Source organism: Cygnus olor, chromosome 9 (assembly GCF_009769625.2).
Source record: "Cygnus olor isolate bCygOlo1 chromosome 9, bCygOlo1.pri.v2, whole genome shotgun sequence".
Classification (NCBI taxonomy): domain Eukaryota; kingdom Metazoa; phylum Chordata; class Aves; order Anseriformes; family Anatidae; genus Cygnus; species Cygnus olor.
Window position 1 is genome coordinate 14,923,728 of NC_049177.1, and position 21,161 is coordinate 14,944,888.

The 21,161-nt window shown below is 44.3% G+C and overlaps 2 protein-coding genes across 3 annotated transcripts in view; one reads left to right on the plus strand and one right to left on the minus strand.

The window, feature by feature from the left end:
- The window catches only part of OSTN (osteocrin), a 94,531-nt gene extending 88,404 nt beyond the window's left edge, over positions 1-6,127 (minus strand). For both annotated transcript variants that reach the window (XM_040567121.1, XM_040567117.1), the window contains exon 1: positions 5,980-6,127. The gene's annotated coding sequence lies outside the window, so the exon portion shown is untranslated. The remainder of the gene's footprint in view (positions 1-5,979) is intronic.
- On the plus strand, positions 356-19,981 carry GMNC (geminin coiled-coil domain containing). The gene is made up of 4 exons (XM_040567307.1): positions 356-494; positions 11,697-11,869; positions 13,020-13,136; positions 14,625-19,981. The coding sequence occupies exons 1-4, from the start codon at positions 356-358 to the stop codon at positions 15,267-15,269; spliced, it is 1,074 nt and encodes a 357-aa protein (XP_040423241.1). The 3' UTR covers positions 15,270-19,981.
- Positions 19,982-21,161: the final 1,180 nt, after the last annotated feature.

Sequence of the window (21,161 nt, forward strand, 5' to 3'; positions counted from 1 at the left end):
AGACACCATTGATTTTGCCAGAGTTCCTTGATCTTTTTGTTTCACTTTCACTAAGTAGTAAGTAGTCTTGCCAATCAGTCACTTTGTGTAACCACATTGAAGCTATGACATGGCCTCTAAACCCTTCAGGGGAAAACCAAAAACAAACAAAACAACAAAAACAAACAAACAAAAAAACAACCAAAAAGGATGTTAAACCTTACTATCACAGCCAAACTGCCACACTCAAAAACCTACATTCAGCTTACACACATGCACATTTTAACCACAGAAGTTTTGCTTTCCTATCTGGCAGTACAGTGTCTGGTTGCTTTTGGGTGATAAACACAACAACTTTATTCTACCCCAGGTAAAAATGGAATTCATCCAGTATGCAGAGCTGGGAAATGATGTGGAAGCACAGATGCTGCGATCTCAAGAGTACCTGAACATCTTCAGGTGTCATGAACTTCTTTCAGGAAGCGATGGCTTGCTATCTCCATGCTGCTTGGCAGGTATGTCATAGTTAACATGGCCAAATGACTATATTAATACAACAGCTGTACTTGGGCAATATTAACACCAGACTTACAAAGAAAGACCAATCACTAGTTGTAGACTCTAAGAAGACAATGCTTAAGTGGAAGCTGGGATCCTGACGTAGAACTGCAAATATCTATCACTGTTTCTTCATTTATAAATGCCATTGAAGAATAAAATGTTGGAGTAAGTCTTTAAAAGTAATAGCTAGTAGCTTACAATGACAGCCCACTGAAATGCAAAAACAGACTTTCATGAAGATTTTTTTTCAAATAAGACTGAAAAGGACTTCCGAAATCTTTTAATCACTTAAAATATGCACTTCATAACCTAATTTCAGAAACCAAGTCTGCAGAGTCTGAGTACACATCCGTCTGCTACCTCCACACTTTTTTTTCCTTTTCTTCTGTACTAGAGATATTTCAGTATATGAAAGAGTTATCTTAAAGCACAAATTTCAGGGACTGTATTTACACAATTACCTAAGAATGTCTGCTTAGAAGGTCTTAGAGTTGCAAAAACAAACAAATAAGAAAACAAAACAAAAAACAACACTGAAAATTTGAACCTTGGTAAATCTAATAAGAGACAAAAATGACAAAAAAAAATATTATTCTACAGTTTGTCTCAAGATTCAGGGAACATGACTTACACTATTTTAACTCTTTACATGGACAATACGGATTTCAGCATCAAAAAAAGTTTGTTGTATTTTTTCCTTTTGATTTAAAAAGCAGGCCAACAGCAACATTGCTCCACTGAAGCAAATACACAGATCAAATTATTTATGCCATTAGATGAAATCAACCAATTCTTCTGGATTTGGAAAATGCTGGTCAAAGAATATAACTTTGTTTGGGGGAGCAGAGGACACACGATGGACCTGGACTTATTGATGGAAATAATCTGGTGAATAATTGTGCTCGGTGAAAAAATGACAGAGAACTGCCCACTGCTCCCAGGCTGTTCCAAAAATAAAACCTAAATCCAATTGCAAGAACCTGAGTGAAGGCTCCCTGATTTATCCCACTGCACAACCTCGATCTGCTTGTGTGGGAGCAGATGGAGGGATGCTAGCAAGCCCTCTAGCGTCCACACATTGCACAGCTCTATAAAACACCACCACGCAGGGATGCCTGAAAACCAAAACATTTTCAGCAACGCCTTATCCCTCCTCACTCACGGCAGCAAACCACATCTTTGAAGGAATAAAGTCTATGATCACTGTTACTCCTGAAAATAAAAATACCTGCACTTGCAGAGGGCTATTCATCGGTCAGAACATCTAAACCAGCATTTTCTTCATCACACATTTTGGCATAAATTGATAAACAAAGAGATAAAGTGACTTGCTGAAGGCTATCCTGCAGGCAGTAGCTGGCCCAGAATTAGTACTGTAGAGTCTTTCAGCTCCCCAGTGAAAGATTTTGTTCTGGGGGGCTCCAGCTTCTTTGTGCCTGACGCATCAGGTGTGCTCGCCAGACACCTCCTCGTAGGTTCTGGGTGCTGGGGGTTTCACCTAGGTCTAAGCTCTGTTACTGAAAAGTAACTCCCTTGATGTTTGACAAATCACAGAACAACAGCCAAAACTTCAAAAACCTCATGAACTTGGGTTCTTATCCAAATTGCATGGCTCAGTTCCACCTTGCATCCACAGAAACAGAAAGGCACAGACACAAAGTGAATGCCTGCGGAATGTCTGCAGCACTTCAGCAGAATACTGAGAAAGAGCTTTGGAGATGCATAGCACAGCACAAGGACAGAAGCCAAAATCCAGTGGTGGGCATCAGGAGTTTTCTGTGGCCCATATCAGAATGCTTGGAGGCCAGAATGTCACAAACACAAACAAGTCTCCAGGACCAAGGGCAGGGAGACTCCATGGAAACTGTAAAATGTACAAGGATTCATTTTCCCAAAGCCATGTTTCAGAGAAACAGCTGTGTTTTCCACACAAGCCCTACATGAAAGTTCTTACTGCAAGGTAGGGTCTCCTCAGAAAGTGTATCCCCTGGAAAAGGGAAGAAGCAAGGGATTTGGAGGGCAATATGCCACATCAGGAGAGTATGACACAGGAACCTTGAGCCAAGAGAAGTCTCTTCTCTGAAGCCTACCCTGCAGCAGCTTACTAATCTCATTTCTTTCCCTGTTGTACTATTACATTTTGCAATGCAATTGCACAAGTGTAAAATTACAGTAAGGCATCGATGAATCCTGCTCTCTCATCCAGGGGCAGTTAAAAACCAAACATTTCTCTTGTTTCTTATTCACTCTGAGGTCTTTTTACATCGCTTTGGCATAGTAAAAGGCTGCCAAGTGGATGCAAGCCTCCCCCACCACTCCTTTCACCTCCGGGATAGCACAGAGTATAACTGTACAAAAAATCCTGCTAGCAGTCAATATCTGCTGCACATCATTGCTGCAACAGAGCCCACACTGCCATTGAAATGTGTAAACTTTTCCTTAAAATGAAATTTCAGCAGAAATTCAGAGGAGAAAACAGCTCTGATGTGTTTGGAATGGAATTCTTCTTTTAAAAAGCTTTGGGATTTGGAAGACATTTACTCTTTTAATCCATTATATCAAAATCATTGACAAAATCACAATGAAACATTTTGTTCCTTCCTAAAAACAAAAAACCAAGAGGAAAAAAAAATCTTTCACAGAGAATTAAAAAGCATTCAGGTTTCATTCCAACGAGCTGGGCGTCAGGACCTCAGCATTCTTTGAGAAAAGAGATTATTGTCTCCAGCCAGCTCTGGTGTAAGCCTGTAAAATCCTCTGCCAATCTTTTAGATGAATTACCAGCCAACTAATTCCTTTTCATCACCAGTTCATCGAACACTACCTGCACGGACTAGGAGCTGGAGAGTTTGTGTATACGGACAGAGCTATTTTACTAGAATGTCTCCCTAGTGACTTACTGTTTTAACTCAGCCTTTGAATGGCGTGCACAAAAACCCTGACATCTTTCTCAGCTCGTGACAACAACATCCTTCACCTTCTGACCCCCAACACATTTCCACGCATCCTGGGATCTTTCATTCATTATTGATTAGGGAAGGCAACGCTATACAGCTCTGCAATGAAGAGATGCCCTCACATATATTTACTCAGATCAGAGATCTCTGCCAAGCCTCCCAGCTGCCAGCCAAGAATGAAAAGTGCCCAGCACTACACCCAAGGAGAGATGGAGGGGAGCCAGACTGCCAGCTCCTGAGCACCAGCCAAGAGGAAAAGCAGCACTAAATAGGTGAAGTCCAGTCCATAGGTACCGGCAACACGGTGCACATCTGAGAGCCCACAGACCAGGTTATGAAGCAGGCAGATGCATGCATCAGCAGCTGATGAGACATGGAGCCCCATCCAGCTCTGCATCTGGTCCCATGAAAATTCATCCCAGTTTGGATGAAACCCACGAGCTAAGCTCTTCTGGCAGGTCTCCCTGCAAAAATAGTTTGACTTCAATAGAAAACACCATGGAGAAAAACATGGCTTCTCAGCACACCATTGTTTCTCTCATACACTCAGCAATTTCACCCAAACTGTGATTGATGGTCAACCCTCATAACACAGTCAAGAGAAACTGTTTCTATGATCTGTCATTTAACCACAGGGCTACCTCAGTGCATTTGTTTGCACCACAGAATCAGAGTATTTACTTTTTATACAGCTATCAGACTGGCAATAGCAACAGGTTCCCACCCGTAGTTTCCAAGAGAACCTATCAGGATGTCAAGAGGCAGATATGAGATCGGTATCTCTTTAGGACCTTATTTTTTTGTTACAGTTCCAGCTCCTCCAAAGGAAATAGCAAGACACCTACAATGTAAAGGGACTGGGATTTTTTCTGAGATAAACACAAAAGCAGTGCAATTAGTGTCCTCCTGTGATAGGATATCTAGAAGAAAACTCCAGAATGATAGAAAGTTTTCTTCTATTTATTTTATTACCATGATACTCTCACCCTCAATGACAGTATAGCAGTGAATTCTATAAGCATATTCCATGCTACATAAAAACAGCACTTTTTATTTGTCTTTTCACTTCAGGAGATGATTACTCATTCCCACATCTGGAAATATGATGAACTGCAATCTAGAGTGCTCCACACTGAAGAAAGATGAGATCTAATTGCTAGAGGCGTGTTGTTCCTCAGATGATCAGCAAAACAGAAAAATGATTACAAAACCAAACAAAATCAGCATAGATCATTGCTTATAAGCACATCAAGATGGCAAACACACAGGATGAAAAAGAACCACATAAGCTGAAGTTAAAAAAAAAGCAGAAGAGACTAATCTCCACGAATAAGTTTAGATAGGAAGTTAGAATAACATTTCAAACTGTCAAGAAATAAGAAGTAGTACCGGTGTCATAAAAGAACACATGGGAGGGTTGTCATTAAAATTTTTATGAACTGAGTGCCTAACAAAACCAGGATACGGGACAAGATGACTCACAAGCCCCTTCAAGTCCTAGGCTATCACAAGTTGTTATCTAGGGTTTAGCTAACAGATCTCTCTCTGAAGCAGGGATCTTCTGTCCCTTTTAAAACAGCAGTTACGTCCACAGGAGACAACCAGGCTGAGCTGTTAACAGAACACGGGTGATGACAGATGGGTGTGCACTTGTGCACACAACACATGGCACATAAACACCACTTACATTATTCAAGCACATTGCTTACATACTTCATCTGTAAGGATATTCTTCTACATAAGAAGCATGCTACCTATGTATAAAAAAGTTAACATTTTCAGATAAATCTGAAGCATGGCTGCGAATTTATGGAAGTCCATTTATACAAGAAAATGTGATGCAATGGTAATGTGATTTTCCACTTTAAAATTAAGCATGTCCAATAAAGAACATCCTTTCAAAATCCTAATGTCTGCATAGGGTGATAATGAGTTCCTTGCAATGATACTATCCAGAGGATAAGTGTGGAAGATGACTGCAAATTGGGAAGCGCATAAGCTTCTCAGGACCTTAAGCACTACAGGACACTTTCTAAAAGTCCACAAATACTGTCAAAGCCATTCAAGATTAACTAAAAGTAAGAGATACTCATTTGGCTTTTCATTATTTAATTTGAGCGCATCCAGCACTATGTGCATATAAATCCATCAAATAATATCCGTTACTCAAATTAACTTTCTATATCATCACAATGTTACCCTTTTCCATGTTGCTGCTAAAATAAAATTGATTTCCTTTAGAGAGTTAAAAAATAACAAGTGACCCTTTTCAGAACACAGCAAACTAAACACTAGTAATATCAAATTCACTTCTGGGGAGCTGTCAGAGATAAATCTCATCCAGCATGCATGCACCAGAAAATAAAGAAATGCAATCACAAATATCTAAATGTACTGTGCGCCTTCATTTCAAACCACAAGAAAGCGTTAAAGCCACCAAAAGAATCATGTCTGTGTAGTATAGACTCTATCACTGACTCACCATCCTCACTGTGAGAAACCACAGGCAAATCCAGAAGGGTCTGTTACAGTTTTTTGGTTGTCTTTTGAATTTGTTTGCTTCCAAATACTTTTGAAATGCCACAGTGCTACATTGCATAAAAACAGAAGAGCTGGAGCTCAATAGACTGGGGCTCAGTTTGATAGACTGCATTTTACACCCGTGGACTTCATTTGCTGTATTTACTGCCAGCTGACAACAATTTCCAAACTGGTCACTCACCTGAGAGAGTGATAGAAAAGCTAAACATTAGCTTAAAATGTACCAGGAAGAAATAAAAGATTTACCAATGTTCTTCTCTAAAACGTTGGTGAATTACACAGCAGACTTGAGCAATTTTTGTCATCCATCTGAGAAACAGGTCAATGTCAGCTGGAATATTCTCTGAGATGGGTCCCTGTGGTGTATATATTATGGGAAGATTGTAAAAGAGCATGCCTTATCTGACTTAAAAAGCAAGGGAAAAGACAGTACATGACAGCACTCTGCAAAGACATCAAAGATAAACACTACAGAGGAACAAGGACTGTCTAAATTCAAGCAAAATATTGGCACTAGGACAAAAGGGATTATAACTGCTATGAATACATTCAGTCAGGAAACTAGGAAGTGCCTAGCCATCAGAGCTCAGAGAGCCTCTCAGTGGGAATGACATAAGGAAAATAACCTAATTAGTTTTAAGAGGGAGACTGAAAAAATATGAAAGTAAACAGCAGGGTTTGGGAAGTGCCTTTTAGACCTGTGTTTGTGGACGAAGACTAATCACAGAAACAATCAGGACCTGTATCTGAACAAATTTCCACTGAAAAGCATTCTTGCAAATTAGTCTCATCAGGCTTAACTAATCACACATTTAGTTCACAAACATCATCAGAGATTCATGCAAATACCAGATACCTGTATGTACCCCAGTATAGGTCCAATACTGGGACATATTATATGAGCCTTTTTTTTTTTTGCCACCAATACACTTGCCATTCCTAAGAGGGATAAGAAGCACTGTAGCAGCAATATGACAGAATAAATGAAGAGGCTTTTGGGTGAGTCTAGACATCTGTGCAGGTGGCAGCATGAAAAGTAAGACTGACTGAGGTAAATCCAGAAAAATAATAATATTTACAAATAGTTTAAGAAAACTTTTATACTTCTGTAAACCATCACTTCTGGAAGCCAGTTCGCAATCGTCCAAACACAATTTTAGAGCCATTTCTACATAGAAATGCGTTAAATCAGAAAAATCCAAGGAGGATTAGCTTCATTATTATCATTTAAACAAAAATAATAATAAAATTTAATGAAAATTGAATTTAATTAAAACATTGATAAACATATGTACACAGAATCCAAAAGTAATACTACAGTATTCACAAATGTCTCATCCCTGAACTTTCACTCCAACTGAGGTGCCAGATTAACTACAACAAGCAGTAAGAGCTCTGAGACTAGCTGCCTCAGATAAACAGGAAAAGAATTAGCAGGTGATTGTTACTTGGTTTTGTTTTACATGATACATTGATGTATAATTGCTAATGTGACTTGAAGCTTTTCTATCATCATGTGGAACATCCCCAGCCACTTTGCAAAATTAGCTCTTTCTCTCTTACACCAACTGCATTTGGCCTTCCCTTGACAGAATATCACTCAAAAGTTATCTCCCCAAACCTATGAGGCAGTTGGGCTCTGATATGGTGGCCTGTTACCATGTACCATCCTTCATTCTTGGGCATGGAAACCATGATGCAGGGAGTCAAAATGAATTAGTTGAGCTTAGAAAGCAAAGCCAACAGTATAAAACCAACAAGATGCCAGCTTTGTAGATGCAACAATGGGGTGACCACTGGTTTTGTTCATACCTGTTTTTCACTCAGTGTGTCCACACTCCTTCTACCACTTCTCAGAGGCAAATAGCATGCCAGAGCATACATGCTTCAGCCAAGAGGAAGCACAGAGCCACCAGCGTTGTGCCAGGCAAAGGGCCACCTAGTAGCAACTATGGGCCAGCACAGAATGAATCATAAAATCATAGAACGGCTTGGGTTGGAAGGGACCTTAAAGATCATCCAGTTTCAAACTCCCTGCCACATGCAGGGATGCAACCCACTAGAACAGGTTGCTCAGGGCTTCATCCAACCTGGCCTTGAACACTTCCAGGGATGGGGCATCCACAACCTCTCTGGGCAAACTGTTCCAGTGCCTCATCACCCTCTAAGTGAAGAATTTCCTCCTAGCCTCTAATCTAAGTTTCCCCTCTTTTAGTTTAAAACCATTCCCCCTCGTCCTGTCATCATCTGATTGAGCAGCAATCCACCCACCCAGGTCCACAAAGCAGGCAGGAAACTTTCCCTGCACCTGCAGACATGCTTTTAGACACTCGGTGCACCATGAGGAACGAAACGTGAAATGACATTGCAGGGGAACTTTTGGACCAGATGATGTGGAGGTCTTTTGCAACCTTAATAACTCTATGACTGGGGGGCATTACAAGAGGCAGCCCCTGCGCAGGGGGTATCTGTGGTACCCACAGGGCCGAGCAGAGCCGCCTGCAGACCCCAGGGGAGGCCCACAAGCAGGAACACCCCCGGGCTGCCTGCCCTGGCTGAGGCAATGCCCCCTACAGCCACCATTACCCCCCCAGCCACCATTCCCCCCCTCAGCAGACGCTGGCTGATGACGTCACCGGGCCCGCTCGCCTCTCCCAATGGCGGTGCCCGGCGCTCCCGCTGCCTGAGGCAGCCCCAAGATGGCGGCTGCCTCGGCTGGCCGGGGGCTGAAGCTGCAGCTCCTGGAGGGGCTCCCGGGGCCGGGCGGGCACCGCGCGGCCTCAGCGCCTCACGCAGCGCTGTTGCGGGCCCCGCCGTCCCCTCCAGCCCGCGCGAGGCTGCCCGGCCCGCCGCCTCTCCCGCCCTGCGGCCTCTGGGGGCTTTGCCTGCCTGCCCCTGGCCCTTCCCCAGTGCGTTACTGCCCCGTGTGTGAGGGAGCAGCCGCTGCTGCATAGCCCTGGGAGGCCCCCTGAAGCAGCCCAGAGAAGGGAATAAAAACAAGCCAAGCACAGCAGTATGGGGCCCTGATGCCCACTGGGAGCATTTCGTTGTGCTTGTGGTCCTGGCGAGCCCCCCAGCCAAGCTGGCACCTGAAGAGCGGGGGTTATTGCAGCAGTTAGTGGACAGACTGTGCAGAGCTGCGGTTTAGGAAAGCTGACATAGCTTGGTGACCCAAGGCTGGGTGTGGTGTGGCTCAGGAGCGCAAGCCCTTTATAAAATGCCTCTCTTGGAAGAAAACATAATCGAGGCGGGTGATGGCAGCGATTTAATTTGGCATAGCCGCCAGTTTACCTTGGGCAGCAACCTAGGAAAGTATGCCAGTAAGAAAAGAATATAAGTAGCCCTCTTGGTTTTTATTGTCCCTGAGCCTTGCTAAATGGGTAACAGCACTGAGCATCCTTCAGGGGGGAAATGAAAGACCGTCCCATGTGCCAGCCTGGCCTGCCTTTGGCCCTGCCTCACCGTCAGCTGGCTGCAGCTCGTGTCCTCAAGCAGGTTGGGTCACCTCCCTGAACAGCCCTCACCATGGCAGGAGACAGGATCCTGATCGAACAACTGCTCTGCTGTTAGCCTTATTCACACCATCCCCTATGCTATTCAAAGACAGACCCTCACTGAAGAGGTTTTTGACTTTTTTCTTTTTTTTCCCTGGGAAAATCCAAAGTCTATCTACAGATTTTAGTTGCCATGGAACTGCTTTGAGTTAGAGGTGACTGTATGCAGACAATCTTTATTTTACACACCTGCATATGGCTTTTGCAACATTACCCTGTATGATAGTAAATCTTACACCATTGACACTGCATTTTTATCCTGAGATCTTCTCCTGGAAACCTGGGGCTTGACAGCAATCTAATTCCCAATAAAGTGAGACTTTTGCAGAAGCTTGTCATTGCAGACTGTATTGCTCTGAAATCTGTGCTTTCTTTCTCATCAGAACTGTCCACAGAACTGCCCTGGATCATGTTTGCTTTTACACACCCCCAGGAAATTGTGGAAAACTCACTCCCTCAGCCAGGCATGTTGGACAAACTTGTTTCCTCCTGCTGGATTTTACAGCTGCAAACAAAGCTTCAAAACAAAACAAAACAAAACAAAAAAACCTTACTAGCAACACCAAGAGCCCTGCTCTGAACATGTGGGATGCTTCCCTGGATCCCTGCTCATTTCCTGGAGTGAAACTCAGACACACCAGCTCAGTGCTGTCCTGAAGTGTGTGGAGGCTTTTTTTTTCTCTCTCTCCTTCTTTTCTTTTCCCTCCTTCCTTGTGTTGATTTGTGGGGCCAGAATGACTTTGATTTCAGCAAGTTTGCTGTTTATTCACGTCACAAGTTTGACAGCTTTACACCAAATCAGATTGCTGGGTTTCAGGAGAGCTCTGAGGCGTCACTGGGAGCTCCTTTAGATTAAACTCGCCTCCCCGGTCTCCCCCCTCTCCCCCTCCTTCAGAGCCATTTAAACCTCGCTGGGGCTTTAACAGAAACGTGCTCCCAAGACCTGCATTTCATTCTGCCTCTAACATGGTAAGTGCTCTTTGCATTTCTCTCGACCTGGAGGCAGAAAAGGAGCAGCTGGTCTCTTTGCCTTGGGGCTTTGCAGGAGGTTTTGTGCCCTCTAAGATGGGGAAGGAAGAGGGCTCTCCTCTACCTGCAGGAGCAGTCCCTGCTGCTTTGCCTTCCCAAGGATGAGCAGATTCCCCTCTCGAGGCTCCAGGCTCTGCCGTTGCTTTGCAGAGATTCAGATCGTGCTTATTTGGAGGTAAAAAGGGTGACTCCAGAGACAACCCCCAGGCTTTGCTACTGTGCAGTCTGGGACTCCTGCAGAACGGCAGGGGCAGAAAAGAGAGCAGGCAGCCTGGAGGTGACTCCGCTAGCTTTGTGCAGCTGTAGACCTGAATCAAGCCCTCAAGGTGGGACGAATGAACCGGCCGAGGACAACCTGGCTCCTCTCTCCATCTTAAACCCGCTCAGGACCGTAGCATTTCCCAAGGCACCGCAGGAAACTCAGCCCCCTCCCTGGCACACCTCTGCTCAGAGCTCCTCTGCCACGGGGGGCTGCGGCGGGGGCGGCACCGCCGGGTGCCCAGCGGCTGAAAGCGGGGCGCTGCGGTGCCACCGGGCGGGGGGGGGGGGGGAACATGGCGGGGGCCGGGTCCCCGAGCGGGCACCCGGGGCGGGGCTGGGAGCTACCGGGGGGGGGGGACAGCGGTGCCCTCCTGAGCTAGGCATCTGAGCGAGCTCCAGCTGGGACAGAGGGGGAGGGGTAAGGAGGGAATAAGGGGAGAGGGGAAAGGCGGGGAGCCCTTCCCCGTCGAGGGGGGACCCTCCCGGAGCGCTGGGATGCTCCTCACCGGGATGCGCCCCGCTGAGGGTCCAGAGGAGGGCTGACACCGCCTCCCCCCCGGGGCTTGCCGCAGCCGGAGGAGCAGGAGAGAGGAGAGGGGGGACCCAGCCGCCGCCCCCCCCATCCCCACGACCCCTTTTCCTTCCGCAGAGCGGCAGCCGGCCGTGCCCGCAGCCGGACTTCAGCGGGGGGCCGGGCTGCTCCTGCCCCTGGCCGGCCCCCGGCGAGGTTTCCAGGGAGAGCCGGGCCGCCGTCTGCGCCGCGGAGCCGCCGCTGCACGGCCAGGGCCGGCGAGAGGCTCGGCCGCCCGGTAAGTGGGGGGCGAGGGGGGCCCGGCCCCGGCAGGGAGAGCGCCGCGGCCCCGCGGTCGGAGCGGGCTAACCCCGCGCTGCTGTCGCCCAGGCCGGCTGTGCACCCCCGAGCTCGGTGGGCAGGACGAGGCGTGGCGGGGAGACCAGCTGTCCTCCCAGCTCTACAGGAACAAGCAGGTAAGGGTGTCCCCTCCTCGGCATCCCGCACTTCGCTGCGCACCTTCTGGGGCTGGTTCGGGGGTGGGGAGCGGAGCTGACCCCCTTCTGGCGGTTCTGTGGTCCTTGCTTGAAGCGTTTGTCTCCTCTGTGTTGTCCCACGAAGTTGGAACAGCTGTTGGGGGTTCCCTGCTCACCTTCCCCCCTCTTACTGCGCATTGCACAGGGGAAGTCCGGGGACTTCAGGCTCTAATGTTGCGGAGCCTCATGCTGTTAACTGAAATTACACTATGTCTGTCCTCCTAATCCACCAGGATTACCTTCATGAGAAACGATTCCACCAGAATTACCTACTCATATATATATGGAGAATCAACCATTTTGACCAACAAGCATTGCCTTGTAATTTTCTCTCCTTTCCTTTTTTTTTTTTGTACATCGCATCAAGCAGCAGGACAAATTCTGAACAGTCCTAGATGAAGGAATTCCAGAGAAATCATTCTGAAGAAAGACCTGGAGTGATATTTTGACACATTAAAGTAAATGGAAGCTCATTTACTAATTTTAAGGTCCCTGGAATCAAATCCTAGTTCCAGACATCAGTGTACTTCGTTCTTTGGCTCTACCTTAATCATTTAAATCAGTGTTTTTCAGCCTGTGGTCAGCAGATGCCGGGTGCAGGAGATCCTGCCAATGACAATTGCATCTTCCTTCTGTATCCTATCCCCATAAATTGTTAGCCTCCAGCTCCTTTCTCCTTTTCTCCATCAGCCAACTATAAATTGGAATGAGAGGGATGTAAAAGGATGCTTACTGCCACTCAGGAGGAGATCTGGTAGCTGCTGTCATGCCCATGACGGTTTCTGGCTGTTCATGGGACTACCTGTAATTCTTTTCTGTCATTATTCCACAGTTACAGGTGGTTGTGTTTTTTTTTTTTTTTTTTTCTCTCTCCAGAGTAATCTTTTCAAACACTTACTAAAGAATAAAAGTCAAAAGTGAAAACTGAACAATCTTGCCACTTAAATATACAGAAGCAAGAGGCTTGAGGGGATGGGTTGCGTTCACAAAGCAAACACCCAGTTCACCAAATCCAAGCAACCTGTACCATAGGGCAATTGCTATTAAGTTACAGAGTCAACACCTATTCATCAGTATCTCTACTCCACAGCTTCAAGATACTTTGCTTCAGAAGGAAGAGGAACTTGCTAGGTTACATGAAGAAAATAATAACCTCCGACAATACCTGAATTCTGCCCTGATTAAATGCTTAGAAGAAAAAGCCAAGGTATTGTACTCAAGCCTGTTGTATAAATGTGTGCAGAAGAAACACGTTGAATAGATACATGCCATTAAAATATGTGGAAGGTCTAAGAGTGCAGACAACCTGCAGCTGAGATCTGCTTTTTAACTTCACAGAGCTGTGAAATTGTTGCTCATGGGTCTCAGGTGATGGTTTCCTTCAGGAGTAACATCCTATCAGGTTCTGACTGTGGAGACATTGTAGCCCATAGCATGATTAAATTTAGGTTATAAGTAGAGCAAGGTAAAATTATTTGGTCTAAAACTTTTTTTTTTTTTTGCAGTGAGTTCAGATTTGATCATATTAAAATATTTATTGAAATTGTTTGTTTAGTCAGTTACTCCTTTGGAGAAGGATTAATTTTTCCATTTTTTATGCTTTGGGTGATTTCTTTTTTGTTTTGTTTTTGTTACCTTCCCATGATACATTTTATTCATTTACATTAGAATATTGATCTTCTCATTTTTTTCCAATCTATTAATTAGTATTATGTATATTAGTATTATAATTAGCATGTTAAAAATCTTTGTATTTACTTTATTATTTTTTGATATTTTAATTCTCTCCCAAAAGAAAATGTCTTTTTTTTTTTTTTTTTAAACTATTCCAGACTTCCCCATGAAAACAAGTGATTATTTGCTCAGCTCTTTGGATTGGGCATAAGTTAAAAAGGCTTACAAAAAAATAGGGGCCTTTCCTTTTACATCCTATTCCCAGCTGACAATGTGGCACATCCGTCACTCTGCCGTGCCAAGACCTGGCTCCTGGTAGTAGAAGAGGTCTCCTTCATTGGGCCTAGCAGGGAGACGTGGCCACCCCTCGATGCTATGTGGAAGAGAGTCCAGTGTGACACTGTCATGGGAGGTGGCCAAGCAGCGAGTTCATGACATGGTAGGGACCTTCCTTGTTATTCCTGCCTTTCTTTGACCATCCCTGGGCGCCTGAAGGGCCTTCTTCCCGGGCTATTGGCAGCCAAGGTGGATGAAAGAGCTCAGAGTCGTGGAGGCTGCAGCTCCAAGCGCTCCCTGGCTGCAAATGCACCTGCCCCAGCATGACTTACCTCAGCATCCTCCCTCTTTGTCAGGCTGCCACATTCCCCCCCAATACCCCACTCACCTGCCAAATGCTGCTGGCAGCACCAGCACGGAGAAGTGCAGCACAGCCAGACGGGAGCTCTCATTTCACGCCTTACTGAGTGAGAATGCAATCAAAGCACAGGCCTTATTGACATTGTCAAATTCTTCTCTTTCAGCAACTCGGTTGTTTCAGAGGCTGTAAGGACAAAATAATTAGTCATATTCCATATGTTTACGGAGTCCAAAAAGAACACAGAGTGGAAATAAAAATATTTTTATAAGGACAGTAGTAACTGCTTTGCCCATCTAAAATCTGAGATCTGAGATCAGAAATATATTACTTACTGGTAACTAAATAATTGACCTTTAATCTTATCTTTTTTTTTTTTTTTAATAGAAAGTGCTGTCCTGCCATGGCCAAAAAAACTCTGCTATTCTCAAAAACACCAAAAGGAGATTAAAAGAGGACTACTGCTTTACTCCTCAAGAAAATCCTCATGCTTCCAAAGCCAGAAGGAACCTCTTTAATGAATTCACTGCCTGTGAAGAGCAAGCCAGTCCTGCTGTGGACAGCTGGGTCTTGCAGACCTTAGGACTGAAAGATGTCGACACCATCGATGAATCTTCAGCTAACTACAGTGCCCTGTCCTCAGACCTTGGAAAAGATTCGTACTGCCTGAGCCCCGATGAAGCAATAGACTATGGCCACAGCGAAGGAGCAGCAGCAGCATATAGCTACAGCCACATGCCTTCAGTTAACAGCAGTGTCCATCCATGCAGCACGGACTCTACCTTCCTTCCCCAGTTTCCTTCAGCACCCTGTGTCTCTTCACCAGTGCCAAGTGTTTCCTCCCTCCCAGCCTATGGGTTGCCATATTTGACTAACGATTTGTCACCTAACAGAACAGAAGTGGCCTTCACAACATCTCTAAGTCCTCACCGCAATGTGAGAACACACACCTTCCACCAAGGACAAGCTTTTGTGCGCAGAGATGATGATGGAGGATGGAGATTCACCTGGGTGCCCAAGCAGGCTGAATAAGGCACCTGCATCAAGGGTCAGCTAGAGGGGATGTAAGAGACATACACTTCACCCTGTGCTCGAGACAACTTCAGGCATCAGAAACAAGCCTGTTAAATGTTACCCTGCCACCCACCCATTCGTCATTCCCTTCCAGATTTTCACAGGTGTGGCTCCGGATTGCACTGAGACAGGTATCTGCCCCAGGCCAGGTGTTTAGATTGGACCTAATTCTCTTGTGCCTGTGTTGAGATACCTTCTTTTTCTTGCATCATGGTTTCTTTGTCATCAACTATTCCTTGTTGACTCATGTCTTCCAGACTGAACTACTTTCAGCATTGACGGTCACTCCCACATGCATCAAACTGGAAGGGATTTGGGGAATACAGTTTGGAAATAACATCTCTCCCCAACATCCACAGATGACAAAGATGGCATAGGCTGAGGGTCAGCAGTGTCTGTGATTTGGGTCTCTCTTGGCTATGTAGATTGCCTTGGATTAAGGCAACCACTCTATTTGTTAACGTGTTACACTAGGTTGCCCTACCTGCAGTCACTTAGTACTGTCATTATTTATTTTTTTATAATAATTCATAACAGGACTTGCTTCTGTTGCCTAAAGGCTACTTAATTACAAGCGATCCAGAAGTTTAAGAGATTTTCTGCTGCTGTGATTAAAAGACCGATGTGTTTTCTGCATCGTTTTAAAGGTATTTTATCTGTCAGGAGTTAAGATAGAGCCCTGTATCTCACCAACTTTAGCTACAGAACAGGAACTAGATTTGAAGGTGCTGTGGAGTAATGACACTGCCATCTCCAGCCAAGGCCCTGATCTGATATATCAGTGGCAGGCATTTTCTCAGCTGTGGTTGAAGTACACTCAGAGCACTTCTTTCTTCTGCAAAACATGCATTCCCCTCAGCTGCAGGATCCCACTAGCCTTCTGATCAATTTTCATCCCTGTCTACTGGCCTAATAATGGATGTTTTTTATAGAAGGAAGCCACTCCTGGCTTCAGAAGTGGTTTCTGTTGGTTCCATTGGGCTGTTTTGCACTTGTGAAAGTGGAGATGTTGTTTCTAGGGAACAACTTCTTGACCTTTTTGTCTTGATCTTTGAGATCATGCAGAGATTTCCCTGCAGTCAACATCAGCCCAGAATCAGGGCTGCTTCCTCCTCCCCACCATACCCTTCATGCTTCCTGTGTGAAACGCTTATGTTTCTCCTGGTTTGTGGAGGCAGTATCACTTAGTGATTAGTGAGTGTTTGGGAACTCAACCTTCAACACCACCTCTTGCCTCTCCATGTCTCTGTCAGGCAGTGGTGACCTGAAGCTAAGACCGTGACTGCCTTGAGAATGTTTTAAAATGCCTGGCGAGGAGGTGCTCCAGCACTGCCCAGAGCTGTTGGTAACACTATTAATGACGTGAAGTCAACTGACCTGCAGTAAGCTCACTGGTGATGTTTGTGTTACATTTGTTTTCCGCTTTATAGTAGTTTGATGCCTAAACGTTGGAAGCGAAGGGAATGATTTGGTTATTCTGGCTTTCAGAATGGCCCCAGTGACATTGAGGAAGTACTTTCATAAGTAAAAATAACCATATGTGAGAATTTCCTTCCAGTGGGCTTATTTTTCTATAGAAAACTAGATATTTTATTTTTTAAAGGATAAAAGCATCTCCCAAACAGCCTCTTGTGCCTTAGAATTGCAATATTTGGATTTCTCCATAGGAGCAGTAGTGATTTCCCAGAAGACTTTTAAATAAATGACTGTATTTCTGTGTAGGTACTTTAAAGTCATAGGGCAGACTTCCAGAATAGGCTATTTGAAAGCATTGATTGTAGGCACTATTGCACTGGATTAAAAACAACAACACACATGAAATAAATACAAGATTATTTTTTTCTGGGGTTTTGTTGTAGTCTGTGAAAATGTGGCCAGCTGATAAAAACTGGTCAGGCAAGACCACTGATCTATAGCACTTTTCTGCTTTTCCATGAAAGTATATTTAAAAAAAAAACTGTCCTACAAACAGTTTTTTTTCAAGGCATTTTTCTACTAATAGACTCTAGATCTACTATATAATGTGACACTGAAGAAAATAACTCCATTCACTGGAGTTTTTATTGGTGCATACGAGTGCAGAAAATATCTGGCCTTAAGTGATGGGAAGCCCTGGTATTTGTGGTGATATGGGATGAACAACATGCAGGCAAATAAACAGTGTGGCCAGAGGATTATACCCAACACAGCTGTAGATACCACATCATTCAAAGCAGCTGTAAAACTTAAGCAGAGAAAGATCTCTGTATTCTAATGGTGCTCGATACCATTGCCTATGTTTTTCAATGATACGGAGTCAGCAGCAGTAACAAATACATCATTTGTTCTGTCAGCAAATATTAAATCTTATTTTGTTTTCTCTAAGGAGAGAAAACTTTTCCCCATTTGACATTTCCTTTCCACATCTTTAGATCAATTCATTTGAAAGTTTCTTTGCAGAGAAGCAGCACACAGCAGTCAGATCTTTGGTACAATTCCAAGTAGGGTTTCAGCAGAACTGAAACAGTGCTCGAATCTTTGCAGCATTTTGTAAAAGGATGACTGGCCCCCTTGTCTCATAGCAAATAAATTATAGATGTAACTGAATAGTTCAATGCACCTAAACATATCTTCCTATTTTGCTGCGGGCTCCTGAGTTTTGCTCAGCACAAAAATATGGAGTCCTGTGGCAGGGATTTGTGTAGAGTCCCATAGTGCTGCTCCTGGCTTGCAAACATGAAAACTTACAATTCTAGTTTAGAAAACTGTGAGAAAATATATCTGCTGTCTGCTACATGTGAACAATGCTTCTGATTGCCATAGCAGAAGGAGCACACTGGAAAAGAAATTCACCAAATAACTAAAGGTGATTTTTTTTTCCCCCAACACCATCATTTGAACAAGTATTTCCTTAGCTATCATTAAGTACAATGCAAACAAGACTACTCTAGCACCAGTGCACAATAAACAAGCCAAGGTGAGGACTGAGACTCTTCTGCTTTTCTGTTTCTCTAAAAACAAGAGGAAGCACCTCTGGATTCTGATATGGCCTCTGGTATGCCATTTCATTTCTGTGCTTTGATTTCTACTGGTTCCACCAGTGGTGGAACCAGTTCAGAGCAGTTTAACAAGAAAACACAATAGTTGCTGCTGCAAACTGTGTGAGGTTCCCTCTTGCCCAGGAGCAGCTCCAAATGTGTGTACCTCTGGGACTGGGAGGCATGACTTAAATGGCCCAGGGGCACTGGGAGGCTCATTGGGCAATGGGAACTTCATCATCTGTAAATACTCATTTTGTATTAACATATCTGTTTTATTTTTTTATTTGAAGTTCTTTTTCTTTGTGAATGGAACACATGCAGCTGCACACTTTAAAACAACCCATGTTTCTAGAATGTATGCTATTAGAAACAGAAGTTAATTTAACACTTGATGTTTGATTTTTGTGATTGAGAGTCTATGATTATACATAAACATCAATTTTACCTGTGTAATTAAGTTTAAGTTATGTCTAATAAAACTTGAAATAACATCTAATTGATGCAAATCTGCCCACAACTACACACAAACATCTATTAAACAACCATTGTTCACACTGCACAGCATAACACCTAGCACCTACATGCCTCTTCAGAGGACAGAGAGATCTTTATTTCCTGCAAACACAAGTGTCCACACAAGCAGGTGCAGCTTGTGAGCACGTTATAACAGAAGTAAAGATGCAATAACCACAGGTATGCCACTTCAGCCAGGGCTTGCACAATGCCTTTCAGTGATCCATTATTGTTTTGGCTAAGAAATAGATTCCACACTACAGAAGGACTAGGACCGAGGGAAGTACTGTGCTTTTTTTGTCTGTTATTTTTGCAGCAAACCCACTTAATATACCTACACCTTCCTTCTTAGTCAGCTGAGCATCATGATAGTACTCTGTGTACTCCTAATTTTGACTCTGAAGTGATGAATTGTAAAGTGGTACCGAGGTGTCATGTAAAGAGACTGAAGATGAGAGAAGAGCATGAGTAAAGAATGCAAGTCTCCATTTAGTCTGCTATACTCAACACCAAAAGTAAAACTGTTATTAACTTCATTTTCTGACTGGGAGAAGGTTTAGTAGTGACCAGACACCAGCTAGGACCAGCGAGATCAATTTTTCATTGGAAAGCAAGATTATTATTTTTTTTAATTGCTCCTGAGATACAGAAAGAACCTTCTGCTTTAAACTCTTTTGTCCTCTAGAAGCCACTGTTAGCCTAGCAGATGATTCGCAAACATTCTGGCTTGTTGCCAGGTAGATGACACCCTGTCACAGAGAGAGCAGTCTATAAATAATTTGTAGAATGAGTTGTGATTCACCTAAAATGCCATCTTTCCAGTCATTCCTCTGGTTCGTCAGTTGTGCATCACTGAGTTATTTCAAGGCTAAATATTTACATGCACCGCAGCCCAAGGAAATCAGCATAACAGTGGAGTGCGAGCAACGGAGTATAAACATCATCAGGGGCACGAACATCTGGGAGGTCTGCATATTTCCTGATTTAGTCAAAATCCCCACTCAAGTAGTAGCTGCGACACTGGTATGGTTAGCCAAAACTCCCAGTCACCTCTTCAGAAGGCTGTTATCCAAAGAACACACTCTTCGTTTATAAAAGCAACGTACGCATGGCTAACATCTTCCACCACCGCCGCGTTCCCTGTTAGTGATCACAGAAGAAAGGGTCAAAAAAACGGGAGCGTGGGCGCTTTTCGGCGCTTCCAGGGCTTCGGAACGTGCCCTTGGATGAGGAGCGGGACAGGCCAGGAGCCTCCCCCGGGCAGGCCAGGCCGCAGCCGGCACTCCGAGGGCCGCCGCGGCAGCGAGGCGCTGCCGGGGCCGGGCCGCGGCCGCCGGCTCTGGCCATGGTACTGAAATGGCGGCGCAGCCGAGCCAGCGGCCCGCGCAAGGCCCCGCGCAAGGCCCTTTAATCTCAAGCATTACATACTTTATTTCACATATCCTAAGTTTTATACCTGGACGCTAAAACTTGTTAGAGTTAAAATCATCATTACTTTTTTCGTCGTTGTTATAGGGTTAGGTTGACTATCCAGATGGCAATATAGGGTCTGTTATCTGGGGAATGCTATTCAGTCTCTAAATACTCTCAAGTGAATTCTGCTCTCATTTCCGCCAGTTAGGATCCCAGATAGCCTACCTCTTTTCTAAAAGTTTATCTGAAGTTAAACCATCATAACTGGGACCTGAAATATATAGTATTCTGCTGCACTTTCCATCATCCACCCTGGAATTACATGACAGACTGCTGCTGTGATGATTTGCAGCCATCAAAAGACAGAAAATAAGAACTGGCTTGCCAGTGATCTTCTATTCTATGCCCCTCCAGTCCCATTTGAATCCCAGCAGTGCAAAATTATCTGGCAACTTCAAACAATAGTGAAAAGGAAAGATCTATGTAAATAAAGAGGTTCCGTGCAGTTTTTAGTTTTAAGAAGTGCTGACATCTCTTTCATTATACAACCCCACAGTTTGAAGGCACAAGTAACTCCTTTCTCTGGGAAATAGACACCACTGGCCAGCCCCAGACAAAATCCTGACCTGACAATAGCGTAACCCAGATCAGCTTTACTTAAAAGCTCAGAAGATTACTGTAGAACAAGTTAAAATTTAGCTCAGCAGTACTTGAACTCATTTACAACTGTTGTACCTGCTTTGAATTCCAGCTTCCTCACCTGGACCTAGAATTAAACAGAACAAGTAGGAATTAAGTGATCCCTCCTTGCTTCAGGAAATAGGGCTAATTTTGATTACCCATAGGTCATGAAATATTTAATGATACCTTTCTGCAAGTGAATGGAGAAGTCCTGATTTAATAC

What these genes read in the sequence shown, in the direction of transcription:
- GMNC (XM_040567307.1), top strand. Translation starts at nt 356, where the DNA reads ATGGAATTCATCCAGTATGCAGAGCTGGGAAATGATGTGGAAGCACAG. An exon ending in ATCTCCATGCTGCTTGGCAG is followed by an intron (nt 495 to 11,696) that starts GTATGTCATAGT and finishes CCGCCCGGTAAG; the next exon opens with TGGGGGGCGAGGGGGGCCCG. An exon ending in AGCTCTACAGGAACAAGCAG is followed by an intron (nt 11,870 to 13,019) that starts GTAAGGGTGTCC and finishes TCTACTCCACAG; the next exon opens with CTTCAAGATACTTTGCTTCA.